This window comes from Leucoraja erinacea, chromosome 29 (assembly GCF_028641065.1).
Source record: "Leucoraja erinacea ecotype New England chromosome 29, Leri_hhj_1, whole genome shotgun sequence".
Taxonomy (NCBI): Eukaryota; Metazoa; Chordata; class Chondrichthyes; order Rajiformes; family Rajidae; genus Leucoraja; species Leucoraja erinaceus.
Window position 1 is genome coordinate 13,536,679 of NC_073405.1, and position 14,410 is coordinate 13,551,088.

General features: G+C 43.0%; 1 protein-coding gene across 1 annotated transcript in view; it reads left to right on the forward strand.

Moving 5' to 3' along the window:
• Positions 1-14,410, forward strand: part of mau2 (MAU2 sister chromatid cohesion factor) — a 54,689-nt gene that overhangs the window by 28,498 nt on the left and 11,781 nt on the right. The window contains exons 9-16 of the mRNA XM_055658648.1: positions 1,311-1,401; positions 2,069-2,172; positions 3,954-4,031; positions 4,996-5,061; positions 6,770-6,853; positions 8,187-8,236; positions 9,775-9,852; positions 12,842-12,953. Coding sequence (XP_055514623.1) covers positions 1,311-1,401; positions 2,069-2,172; positions 3,954-4,031; positions 4,996-5,061; positions 6,770-6,853; positions 8,187-8,236; positions 9,775-9,852; positions 12,842-12,953 — 663 coding nt within the window. The remainder of the gene's footprint in view (positions 1-1,310; positions 1,402-2,068; positions 2,173-3,953; positions 4,032-4,995; positions 5,062-6,769; positions 6,854-8,186; positions 8,237-9,774; positions 9,853-12,841; positions 12,954-14,410) is intronic.

Genomic DNA, 14,410 nt, shown 5'->3' on the forward strand with positions numbered 1-14,410 from the left:
AGTTCAGAGCAGACGTTGGATGGAAAGTCGTTGTTCTCCATTTCACAGCAGTGAGCACCGTCTCGTATATAACCTGTTTTTGAAGGGGATATTTCTGAGTGGGAAGGAGAGTATTTGGCCCATTTGCCTCTGTAGCTGTCACAAACTTGGTCACTAACACCTTTTTTTCAAATATTTTTCTGTCTGATTTAAAAGCTTTCATGAATTTGACTGATTCTGGCAAGACATTCCAGAACTTTGCACTTTAAACGAATCATGTGATATCACAGTTCCTCCTTGTTTGTTTAAGGACGATCGTAGTACAAAGGGCAACGGGAACAAACTAGGAAACCAGTGAGGCTTGCATCCGTGCTAGGGAAATTATTGGAGATAGTTCTTAAGGATAAAATCTACTCTCATTGAGTAAAGCATGGACTTACTAGGGGCAGTCAGTGCAGCATTGTGTGGAGCCGGTCATGTCTTACCCTGAAAGTTGCAACACATGTAGATAGGGTGGTAAAGAAGGAATACAGTGTGCGAGTCATTATCGGTCGGGATATTGAGTATAAAAGTTGGGAAGTCATGTTGCGGCTCTATTAAACTTTAGTTAGATCATTTTGAGTATTGTGTGCAGTTCTGGCTGCTGCATTACACAAATAATATGAAGGCTTTGGAGAGAGTACAGAAGTTGCTCACCAGGATGTTACCTGGATTAGCTATAAAGAGAGGTTGGGCAAACTTGGGTTATTTCTCTAAATCGTCAGAAGCTGAGGGACAACCTGATAGGAGTGCAAAAAAGTTATGAGATGGATAAATTGGGTACATAGACTTTTTCCCCCAGAGTGAAAATGTCCTTACCAGAGGACATACGTTTGAGGTGAGAGGAAGAAAGTTTAAATGAGATGTGCGGGGCAAGTTTGTTTTTATACAGAGGGTGGTAGGTGCCTGAAAGCAGATACAATAACAACATTTAAGAGGCAGTTGGATGGGCACATGGGAACAAACAGTGAATGTAAGGATATAGACCATGTGCAGGTGGATGGAATTGGTCATGGTGGTCTGAAGGATTTGTTCTTCTACTCTGTTTGTTGGGTATAGATTTATTAATATTTGGGGAGGGGATACTGAGAAAATTGGTTACATGCAACATCTGACCGTAACATTGCCCCTTCTTCCTTCAGTAATGTAATTTACTCCATCTCAAGTTAGCACAACACCAATGAAGGTGCAGCACATTTGGTTCTGTTTGGCCGAGCTTGTATAGCTGCGGGCTCTGTGCACAATGTTAGGGTGAAATGCGTGTAAATAATGCTGAGGTTCTTGTGTTGCAGGTGACTGTGATGCACTCCATGCAAGCTGGATACTTGGAGAAAGCCCAGAAATACACAGATAAAGCACTCATGCAGTTAGAGAAATTAAAAAGTAAGCTCCAACAACTGCATATTTGTTTGTGAGTTCTGTTGGACTTTGATGACTGTTGGGTGTCTGGATTATTTACAGTCTATTTCAATTTGGACTCTATCCCTGCCCTGAGCTGTTTCGATACCAAGTAGCAAACAGTATTGGTGGAGATGGGTCTATTGCTGTTTGACACGGGTATAGTACAGATGGGAACACGTCTGACACTGGGTGTAGTATTAGTGGGGATAGGTCTGTCACTGTATAACACCCGAGTACAATAGTGGTGGGACTGTTGTGACTGCATAACATGGAAACAGTTCCGGTGGGGACAAGGTGTGATGCTATGGAACACATACTGTATTGGGGGTGGCTCTTTCACTTTAACATAGGCACTAAATGCGGGTACCCTGCAAGTGGGTTTGTATATGTTTTATAATAATTTGGTACAATGGAAGCAATTGGTGCATTGGATAATGTTGGGATACAGTGCTGGAAGAGACAAATCTGTCATTTGTACATTTTGGAATCATCCAGCCTTATGAGACATGATTCAAAAACACAATTGCTGTTTGAGACAATTCTCAAAGGATTTCTTAAAACATTTGTTAATTAGTTTAGCGGTAAATTGGGGATTTATTGTTTACATTGTCAATATATTACATCATTCTCTCTCTCTCTCTTTGTTTAGTGCTGGACTGCAGCCCAATCCTCTCATCATTTCAAGTCATGTTACTGGAACATATCATCATGTGTCGACTTGTAACAGGCCACAAAGCCACAGCTCTCCAAGAGGTTTGTATTCTTTGGCACACCCTGGATAACATCAGAAAACACATTGCAGAACAATGATGTGTTCGTAGAGTCATACAGAATGGAAATGGGCTCTGCAGCCAGCTTGCCCATGCCGACCAAGATGCCTCATCTACACGAGTCCCACCTACCACATTTGGCCTATATCCCTCCTAACCCTTTCCTATCTGTGTACCTGTCCAGATGTCTTTTAAGCACTGTGTTGGGTTAGGCAATGGCTAGACTTTGGCCTCTGGTGCCTGAGTTCACAGTTTACCCGGTTAGTTGGATACAGTTCTTTTTTGGGTAGCAGCATTTCATCCTGAATTTCTATACTGACTACAATGCAGCAAAACATCCAAATATTGACATCTTGCTCAGTGAGTTATGTAGATGTCCACATGCTTGGTTTAAAAACAAGAGATTTTTACGGCGTGTTTTGATGAAAGAACAAAATACAGAGCTTCACATCTTGGCAGCTGAGAGTACGGACTCTAGAGGTAAAGTGTATGCTACAATGCTGAGAAACTATAATCTGCACTCTGTATCTTTCCCTTTCCTCCACCTATTATACTTGAGATTGGCTTGATTGTGTTTGTACAATATTATCTGATTTGTTTGGATAGCATGCCAATAAGAGCTTTCTACTGTACCTTGGTACATGTGACAATAATGAACATAAACTTTAAATATAATGTTGGATAAGAGGCTCTAAACAGCATTGTTCTATCAGCATGATTAACCCATGCACAATCTTTCAGGTGCGCCTCGGTTTCTATGTCTACGTTAGCTAGTATCTTTCTTTCATTTTCCTGTCAGTTTTTCAACCAATCACACCTCTTTACAGAATAGAATAGAATAGAATATAGAATAGTTTCTTTATTGTCATTGTAACATGGGCCATGTACAACAAAATTTAAAATGTCAGCCAGTCAGTGCAGCATTCAAACATTTCTAAAGCTAACGAAACATCCACGGTAAAATAATAAAGATAAGCAAATAAATAAATATCACAGACAAAGCACGCATACACACCCAACCCTCCATCCTTCTGTCGATTTCACTGTTACCACAGTCCCTTAGTCTGTATCGCCCCTGCGTTCCTTGGCGGCTACATTTAGTGCTTTTATAGCAGTGGGGTAAAAACTGTTTTTTAGTCTATTTGTCCTTGTCCTTGTGGATCTGTACCGTCTGCCTGACGGCAACAGTTCAAACAGGGAGTGTCCGGGGTGGGAAATGTCCTTTATGATATTCTGGGATTTTTTTGGTGCAGCGGGAACTGTGTAAGTCCTCCAAGGTAAGGAGAGGGCAGCCGACAATCCTCTGGGCGTTGTCAATGGCCCTCTGGAGCGCTTTCCTCTGAGCCGCTGTGCAGCTGGTGTACCACACGCATACACAGTATGTTAGTATGCTCTCAATGGAGCACCGATAAAAGGACTGCAGCAGCCTCTGAGTGATGTTGTTCTTCCTGAGCACCCGCAGGAAGTGCAGTCTCTGCTGGACCTTTTTCAGCAGCGCAGTGGTGTTCACGCTCCACGTCAGGTCCTCCTCAATGTGGATTCCCAGGAAGCGGAAATCCGCCACCCTCTCTACACAGTCCCCTCTGATGGTCAGTGGTACCATGTCCGTTTTGTTTTAAAATTTAATTTTAAAACAACCCACAGTTTTAAAATATATTTTTCTCTTCCTTACTTCGGGCAACAACATTCAGCCAATTTTACTTTCCTGGTTGGATGTAGATTTTAACATGTGTTTATTGTCCTTGCAATTTTATGTCTTGTCAGATTTCTCAGGTCTGCCAACTATGTCAGCAATCTCCCAGGTTATTTTCCAACCATGCAGCCCAGCTTCACACACTACTGGTGAGTTAAAAAAAAATCATTGCAATGGTTGGCAAATTGATAAGGGTTCTGTTATTTATCAGGATCACAAGAAATTGCAGATGCTGAAATCTGGTGCAAAAGCAGACAACTGGAGGAACTCAGCAGGTCAAGCAGCATCTGTGGAGACAAAAGGATGGTAGACCCTGCAACGACTGCGCCATCATGACCTGAAATGTCGACATTCCTTTGCCTCCACAGATGCTGCTTGACCCGCTGAGATCCTACGCTGATTTTTTCTCCTTATTTATTAGTCTCTATCATTTACCCTCTTCCACAGCAATACATGCTGGGTTATCCATGCCTCATGCCAGTTAACATGGGGATTCTGAATTAAAATCAGTTTGTTTTTCACATTCAGTCGGTTGATGTTTGCCAACTCGTAGCCTTCTAGGTTATCATCTAGTTGTCATCTTGGCCAATAGCGCTGTATATTGTTAAACTTTGACTTGTCTCTGCGGTGCCCTTGAACAAGGTCCATTCAATGTGGGCAGAATTATGGCGGGTAGCTTTGGTCCCTTGGAAAATGGATCAGATCATGGGAGGTCTGCTGGAGCTTCAATGGGATAGCCCCATCGGGATCAGTGTTCTCAGGAGCCACTGACCATGGGTTTGTAGGACATTGTATTCTGGAGACTCTTGCTGCACCTCGTGAGCAGAGATTAGATGGAGTTATGCATTTACTCTGATTAAATTAATTCTCATATATCAGCAGTTGTTATTTCTATAACCATTCCTGTTTTCATGGACTGGAGTGCAGTTGCAATAGAATCTTGTTTTATTACAGGGTGACAAATTTGCTCGTATTAGCTCATACTGACAAATTAGCTCGTACCCCATTACAGTGAGATTCTAGCTCCTATGGTAGACTGCAGGATAAATGCCGTTGGCAACAAACAATTGGAATAGTGATTGTCTATCGTAATCATGTATTCTCTTCCTGCAGGGTTTGTATTGCATCTCCATAAACTGCATGGACAATGCTGAGGCACAGTTCACAACAGCACTTCGGGTAAGATTTTTCCTGTATCTTTTTCCACTACTATAAAGGTTGCCACTTCACAGTCTTGTCACAAATCCAGACAGAGGACTGATTGCACAGGGCATTTTCCACTTATCTGCTGTTTCATTCAGATGTTTAAAAAAAATTCAAACATTTGTTGAATTCCCTCAATCTCCATTTCGGGCAATATTTGTACCTCGGCTATAATTTTTTTTTTTTAAAGATGATTTTAGTATTTTTGTGTTTTAATGTCATTACCACAATGACCCACACAGTGCAAACTATTGATCTTTGCCCAGACTAGATTAATTGGACCACAACCTTTTGTAAGCCTGGAGGTATGTGCTCCCAGTCAAGAGCTTGTAATATGTATATTTGCTGCTACATTTCATACATCATTAAAACATATATATAGTTTGTATATGAAATACTTTGGATAGCTTGAAGTTGACAGAAAATGTAATTGTCTTCCCAGTCTCACAGGGAAGTGTGGGCAAATGCAGTGAATCTAACCCATGGTGCAGTGAATCTTTCTCTGACCCATTCCCATTGCCAGTAATGGCGTTAGGGCTAGGCCCTTCATTTCCACAGCAGGACCCAACAAATGTATTTTTCTGCTGCATGATTTGAAGTTTACAATTTAATTCAAATCATTTAAGTTTATTATTATAAAGATTTACCTTTTGTGTCCATTTCTATTTAATTTTCTGAAATTTTACTTGGAAACCAGGTTTATTGAACCTTGCCAAGGCTGTCACAACCTGTAGGCAGTAGAGACACTTTCATTCCAGAGAAGTAGATTAAAATTAGATTAAAATTACAGCTGCCATGTCCAAGCATGCTCATTCATTACATTAATTGAAAACAGAATGATGGACTTTTGGGTTATATAAAAATCGAAAGATATGGGATGGAGGGAAGCATAAAGCCAAACCTTTAGGACCAAGTTAACATTGTAATCACAGGCCATTGTTTGGGCCTCCCTTTTAAAGGCATTTCACAGTCAAGGCTTTGATACCAAATGGCTGATCTGTGTCATTTCCATATTTTGTGTTGTTTTGAATATTGGAATTGAAAGTTTAATGAAGAAGGGTTTCCAACCTACATGGGTCTTTCTTCTTTCTGACGTGTCACACGTGGGCACCTAAGTGAATGAATGATGCCTGTAGAGTTGGTTTGATGTGATTCAGATGTTGTTTGTATTGCTGATTACTTAGGGGTGGTTTGATCGAGTGTAATATCATTATCACAATGACCCACACACAGTGCAAACTATTGATCTTTGCCTAAACGCGATCAATTGGACAGCAACCTTTTGTAGGCCTGTAGGTATGTGCTCCCAATCAAGTGGCTACCTCAGTTATGTTCCATAACTACTTTCCGTCATTGCCCAGTTATTCCACAGGCAGATTATGTCCCAGTGTATCCACTAGCATAGGCAAGAGTTAGGCTGGTAATTTTAATAAACTGAACTTTTTTAATGTTTCATCCAGCATAATATAACATGCACAATATAACCTCTAGTGATTGGACTGTAGTAGCTTTAAATACAGTGAAAATCGTATTAATTCCCTATTAATTGACAACCACATTATCCTTCATATTAATGGAATTGAACTGTTTCATAACTAGTTGGCCTTAAAAAAAAATGTTGAGGCATTCTGTCTATATGATGATGCATAAGATAAATGTTTCTAAATCTGCTCTTTCATTTCAGCTAACAACGCATCAGGAATTGTGGGCATTCATTGTCACAAACCTGGCCAGTGTCTACATTAGAGAGGGCAACAGACATCAGGAGGTAAGAGGGCTGATGTCTGTCCTTCTAACATAACCTCATAGCAGACTTTGCTTTGATTCTTACCCAGTTTTGTATTTCCTGCAGCAAAATCCTCGGTTGCCATATCCTGGGAGGTGGGGATTGTTTCTGACCTAGTCCAAGTGCATGTTCTCAATCTGGCTGTGAGCAACCTTGTTGACTATTAATGGTTGCAATTTTAATGTTTGCCACAATAGGGGCTTGGGTTTAATGTGCCTCTTGGGAACAGTTGAGCTGAGTCTCCCTTGTACCTGGTTGTTTTCATCATGACCATATCCTTGCCAACAAATAGTGAATCGGAGGATACACAATTGTATGGATTAAAGGTGTTGTAACAAGTTAGTATTGAACTGGGAATTGATGCTTTACCTTGTGTAGCCAATTGGTCTGTGTGTGTAATGGCCTGTAATGTTTACTTAGTGCTATGTCTTTATCCACCCTGCACATTGGTGCTTGATAACAAAAACTGCATGGTCATAAGTTCACCATAGAAATTATTTAGTTTTGGCGTTTGTTTCACTGTTATGCCAAAGTAACAAGTTGGCCTCTGCAAATCCCAGCCCTGCATATATTGGGCCATTTGAGATGTGGAGAAGATTGAACAAGCAACAGCAACCTGCTTATATGCCAGTATCTCTACTTGTAGAGTTGGGTCCAAAAAGGCACTAGTCTCTAAACAATTGCATTGTTTAATTGTATCCTGGCTGATCTGTACAACACAGATCCTCCCCAGGTTATGACCACCCAACTTGCATACCGCTTGTACTTGGGAAGGAGCCACAAAGTGCTGGAGTAGGAGTAACTCATTGTCAGGCAGCATCTCTGGAAAACATGCATAGGAAACGTAACCTATCTGTGTTCTCCAGAGAAGCTGCCTGACAGATACTGCATTTAGTTATTCCAGGATGCATGTCTTTATTTGTAAACCAGTATTTGCAATTCCTTCATTCTACATGGGAACAAGTATTTGGGAGACCAGCAAGATGGATTTCCTGGATGCTGCAGGCTTCTTCTCCCATATGGGAACTCTGTTCAGGGCAATATTCAAATGGTTGAGAAACACCACGGTTTAACAATATTTTGCCTGTGCCTAAAATTATTTAAATGTTTTGTCGGGTGCTGCATTTCCACTTGCCAACTGTCCGAGTTACAGTTCTCAGGAAGCGAACCCTGTCACAATCTGGGGTTGACCTGAAATCCATTGTATCTATTTTTTGGTCTGCACCTCTCCCTTTGAAATCTAGATGAGAAGCATTGTATCCTTGTGATTCTTTAGGCAAATTATTGTGCTGACAAGCTATCCTATTCATTACAGCTATACAATCTGCTGGAAAGAATAAACCCAGATCACAACTTCCCAGTCAGGTAAGAGAAGCATCAGTGTCTCTGACTCTGCTATACTAATACCAATATTGTTTTCCCCTCAAACAGCTGATCTCAATCTTATTCTTACAGCTCCTGTGTTACACTATTGTAATTCACTTTACCCCACTTTAGGGCTGAGCCCAAGGTCAAACTTATCTTTGGTTCTTGATGAACTGCTTCTATACCTTGTTCTTCTATACTGCAGTTGTACAGGGTCTTGGTGAGACCACACCTGGAGTATTGTGTACATTTTTGGTCTCCAAATCTGAGGAAGGACATTATTGCCATAGAGGGAGTGCAGAGACGGTTCACCAGACTGATTCCTGGGATGTCAGGACTGTCTTGCGAAGAAAGACTGGATAGACTTGGTTTATACTCTCTAGAATTTAGAAGATTGAGAGGGGATCTTATAGAAACTTACAAAATTCTTAAGGGGTTGGACAGGCTAGATGCAGGAAGATTGTTCCCGATGTTAGGGAAGTCCAGGACAAGGGGTCACAGCTTAAGGATAAAGGGGAAATCCTTTAAAACCGAGATGAGAAGAACTTTTTTCACACAGAGAGTGGTGAATCTCTGGAACTTTCTGCCACAGAGGGTAGTTGAGGCCAGTTCATTGGCTATATTTAAGAGGGAGTTAGATGTGGCCCTTGTGGCTACGGGGATCAGGGGGTATGGAGAGAAGGCAGGTACGGGATACTGAGTTGGATGATCAGCCATGATCATATTGAATGGCGGTGCAGGCTCGAAGGGCCGAATGGCCTACTCCTGCACCTAATTTCTATGTTTCTATGTTTCTTGCATGTAAGGAGATGATGGAAGCAAGTGTCAACTCACTAATTATCGGCATGCATCAGAGGGTGGTGGGTATACGGGACGAGCTGCCAGAGGAAGTAGTAGAGGCAGGTATAATAACAACATTTAAAAGACATTCAGACAGATGCATGGATAGGAAACGTTTAGAGGGATTTTGACTAAAAGTGAGAAAATGGGGCCTCTTGGCTATAGACAAGTTAGGCTGAAGAACCTGTATGATGCTATGTCTAAATGCTCCTCACAACATAACCCATCGTACATTAAAATCCTCACCTAGCAAAGTGTATATGTTCCAACTTAATCCTGCTGGGTGGCTCAGTTGCAGTTTTTTCCATGAGCTTAATCATACAGATATGCTGTGATTGTGCGTGCGCACAGAGAAACAGATAGTGTACCAGCTGGTACCTGGTGGTAGCCGCTCCTTGGGCACAGTACCAAACCTTGACCCGCCCCCACCAGTTGCTGAGCACGCATGGCTTCCTGTGGTATGGCACTGCCATTGTCTGCATGGAAATGCATGTGTAAATCAATCAATAAGTAGTCTGTGTGGACATTAATGTAATTCAACAGCAACCTTGGTAATCAGAAGATATCTAGATTACATTGTAAAGTGTTTAACGAGGAGGGGAGTGTAAAATATTATTTGGCTCTTTTATTTTGTGCTCATCAAATACAGTTGTGTTAACGTTTGAAGTAACATTTTGTTTTTCTCTTCCGTCTCCCAGTTCCCACTGTCTCCGAGCAGCTGCCTTCTACATCCGGGGCCTCCTGTCCTTCTTTCAAGGAAGGTACAATGAAGCAAAGTGAGTGTTTGGCTTTCCTCAGTCGCAGCTTGGCAGCCTTGGCTCTCGGGGATGTTTTTATAAATAGTCTAGTGTATTTCTTTGTGGTCACAAAGGTGCCTTTCACCCTGATTCCTAAAAACGGTGCAATGTCTGACTTCTACCCCTTCTTTAACTCTTGATGGGAACACATTGTATTAATCCTGCAAAAAATGTGCCCTCAAGATCATTGAACCTATTGATGCTTTTGTTGTTAAATTGACTTTTAAAGGGGGGGGGGGGGGTTGGGATTTCATAGCACAAAACCCCAGGAAACTGACGTTGCTGCCCTCAAGAAGGGAGGGATTTAATGTTAGGTTTGCACAGGGCTAGAATTGGAGGAGTGCAGAGCTGGGAAGGGTGGAGACCACACAGGACTTTCAATGCAAGGATGGGAATTCATAAATCGGCGGAATAAATATTTTGTTTAGCTGGTGCAGCTGACTGAACCCAAGCTTCCCAGCCCTGAAACTTGGATACTCGGGTGTTGACTTGCAGCTTGTGCTTATTAAACCAAAAGGTAATTTAAAGTATAAAGTCACTGTGTTAATATCTTCAGATCTCCGTACGAGATGCGAAATGGCTGCTTCAACCCACTGAGTCAAGGCCAGCTCACAGAGCAATCTCATTCTCACTAACATGACTCACTAATCGATGCCCCTGGAGAAATTATTTTTGGTCATGGGATGATTGTGCAAACTCCACACAGGCAGCACTAGAGGTCGGGACCATAACCAGCCCGCTGGAACTGTGGGGCAGCAGCTTGGCAGGCTGTGTCTCTTGTCATCTCTCTCTCTCAAAATCCTAAAAATAATGTGCATGGCTTAGTCTTACTGTTTGAATGTTTTTCAAACCACTTGTCTGATTGCAGTTTGCTGCATTCTAGTGCAGTTGCAGATGGACAGAAATAGGCCACTTAGCCATTCTCATCGTGTTCCGCCTTTCGCGTGGAATATTGCAGAGAAATGCACACAGATCTTGTTGTAGCTTTAGGACGTGATGAGCAGTTACCATCCCAACGACATCTCTGTTGAATAGTCGCAGTCTCGCACTTAAATCATTAAACAGTACAGCATAGGTTCAGGGAACAGGGGTTCCCCTCCTCTACCATTGATGAGGCTCTCACCAGGGTCTCTTCTCTACACCGTGACTCTACTCTCACTCCCCATCTTTCTCCCCCCCGCCCCCCCCCCACTCGTAACAAGGGCAGAGTCCCCCTTGTCCTCTCCTTCCACCCTACCAGCCGTCGTGTAAAACAAATAATCCTGTCATTTTCGCCACATCCAATGTGCCACATCTTCCCATCTCCACCACTTGCCACATCTTCCCATCTCCTCCCCTGTCTGCTTTCCGCAGAGACCGCTCCCTCCGTAACTCCCTGGTCAATTTGTCCCTTCCCACCCGAACCACCCTCTCTCCGGGTACTTTCCCTTACAACCACAAAAAATGCTACACATGTCGCTTTACCTCCACCCTTGACTCCATTCAAGGACCCAAGCAGTCTTTCCAGGTGCGGCAGAGGTTCACCTGCACCTCCTCCAACCTCATCTATTGCATCCGCTGCTCTAGATGTTAGGTGCTCTACATCAGTGAGACCAAGCGTAGGCTTGGCGATCGCTTCACAATAACCAACCTGATCTCCCGGTGGCTCAGCACTTCAACTCCCCCTCCCATTCCGAATCCAACCTTTCTGTCCTTGGGCTTCTCCATGGCCAGAGTGAGGACCACCGTAAATTGGAGGAGCAGCACCTCGTATTTCGCTTGGGCAGTTTACACCTCTGCGGTATGAACATTGATTTCTCTAATTTCAGGTAGTCCCTACTTTCTCCTCCCCTTCTCAGCTCTCTGTCTGCCCACTGGCTCCACCTCTTCCTTTCTTCTTCCTCCCAACCCCCCCTTCCCCCCCTCACATCAGTCTGAAGAAGGGTTTCAGCACGAAACGTTGTCTATTTCTTTTGCTCCATAGATGCTGCCTCACCCGCTGAGTTTCTCCAGCATTTTTGTCTACAACACAGGTGCAAGCCCTTCAGCCCACAATATCTGTGCTGAACTGTTCTCCTGTGCCTGCGTATGATCCATATCCCTCCATTCCCTGCACATCCACACGCCGATCTAAAAGCCTTTCAAATGTCACTTTTGTATCTGCCTTCACTACCATCCCTGGCAGCAGGTTGCAGGCACCCATCACTTAAAAAATATATAATTGCCCTGCATGTATCATTTAAACTCTGCCCCTTTCACCTTAAAGCTAAGCGTGTTCGATCCTGAACTCGGATGCAATCTGTGTGGAATTTACATGTTCTACCTGTGACTGTGTGCTATTCCTCCAGGTGCTCTGGTTTCCTCCCAAATCCCAAAGGCCTTTTTTACAGATTAATTTGCCCCTCCAAATTGTCTCCAGTGCATAGGGAGGGGATGCAAAGGTGGGCTAATGTAGAACTGGTGTGAATGGGTGATTGATAGTTGGCGTAGACTCGATGGACTGAAGTCCTTGTTTCCATGCTTTATCTGTATCAAACGCAGCCCGCCCGGCAACACCTGTATAGAGAAGTGGAAAAACTACATTTCAGATCCGGACCCTTCTTGAGTCTATGGGGTGATCTTATAGAGGTGTATAAAATCATGTAGAGAATAGCTAGGGTGAATGTACGGTCTTTTTCCCAGGGTAGGGGATTCAAGAAACAGGACGTAGGTTAAAGGCTACAAGCACATGATCTACTGGGAACCCGAGAGGCAACGTTTTGACAGAAAGGCTATGGGATGTTTGGAATGAGCTGCCAGAGGAGGTAATTAAGGCAGGTACCAGAATAGCATTTAAGTCACTTGGCCAGGTACATGGATAGGAAAGGTTCAGAGGGGTATATGGCAAATGTGGGGAAATGGGGCATCTTGGACGAGTTGGGCCAAAGGTCCAGTTTCCATGCTACATTACCCTACAAAGTTATCTGACCAACTGTTCTTTGTTTTCCAGGAGATTTCTACGGGAGACTCTCAAAATGTCAAACGCAGAAGATTTGAATCGGTTAACAGCTTGTTCCTTGGTGTTACTGGGTCACATATTCTACGCCCTTGGAAACCATAGGGTAAGTTCAGTCTTGCTATCGGTGAATGACACAAACCTCTGTTTGCAAACAGAGTTGAACTGATATAGTGTCATAGAGCTTTACAACGGAGAGGCAGGCCCCTTGGCTCAACTCATCCATGCCAACCAAGTTGCCTAACTGAGCTAGTCCCGCTTGTCTGCACCTGGCCCATATCTTGCCAAACCTTTCCTATCTATGTATCTGTCGAAGTGACCTTAAAATTGTGATTGTGCCCACCGCTACTACCACTGGCAGCTTATTCCATACGCTCACCACTCTGACGTGAAAGTTGCTCCTCGGGTTATTAAACCTTTCCCTTCTGACCGTAAACGTAACCCTCTAGTTTTAGACTCTCCTACTCTATGTTGCTCATAATTGTATATGCCTCTAAGGTAATCCCTCATCATTCTGTACACCAGGAAAAAACAAGCCCAGCCTCTCCTTATAACTCGGCCACTACAGACCCAGTAACATTTTTTTTGCACCCTTCCCAGTTTAATGACTCTGTTCCAGGAGCAGGGCAACCAGATTGTACACGGTGCCTTAAATGTGGCCTTATCAATGTCTTGTGCAGCTGTGACATGACATCCCAATTCTCTGACCAATGAAGGACAGCGGGCTAAATGGCTTCTTCACTCTGTCATCTTGCTACCTTCGTGGAACTGTCCCTGCACCACTACATCTCTCTGTCCTATAACAGAACAGCATCTTGCTATTTACTGTGTAAATCCTGCCCCAGTTTGTCCAACCATAACATCTTGCATCAATCGGAATTAAACTCCACTTCTCTCTTGGCTATTGACGATCTAAATATGTCTGCCAGTCGCCGCAAATCCCAACCTATCTTTCATCTGTCCTATCCTCTTTTTCCTAGTCACATTAGCACATGGCACCGGAAATAATCCAGATATTACTACCCTCGAGGTCCTGTTTTTAAACAGTACATAAGGTAGCACAGTAGCTCATCAGTTGGAGCAGCATCCTGGGGTGCTGTTTGTCAAATGTACCCATTCTTCCAGTGACCACGAGGGTATTCCTAAAAACTGCATACATTGAAAATCTGAAACAAAATCGGAAAACTCTGAAAATGCTCAGCAGACAAGGCAGCCTCTGTGAAAGAAAAACATTAATGTTCCAGGTTGAAGATGCTTCACCAGAACTATTCAGTTTTTGTTTCCAGATGCTTGCTGAACTGTTAAGTGTTTCCAGCGTTTTCTGTTTTTGTGCATGTTATGACCTACTATGCTACAGCACATACAGATTTGTCAAACAAAACAATACTCACTGCAGGTGCTGGTTTACCAAGAAAAGTGTCCAGTTGTAACTCGGCGGCTCAGGCAGCATCTCTGAAGAACATGGATAAATAACGATTTGGGTCGGGACCCTTTTTCAGACTACAATTTACAGAGGCTAATACATTGAGATATCATCAGAAATATAATTACCCTTTTTTATGG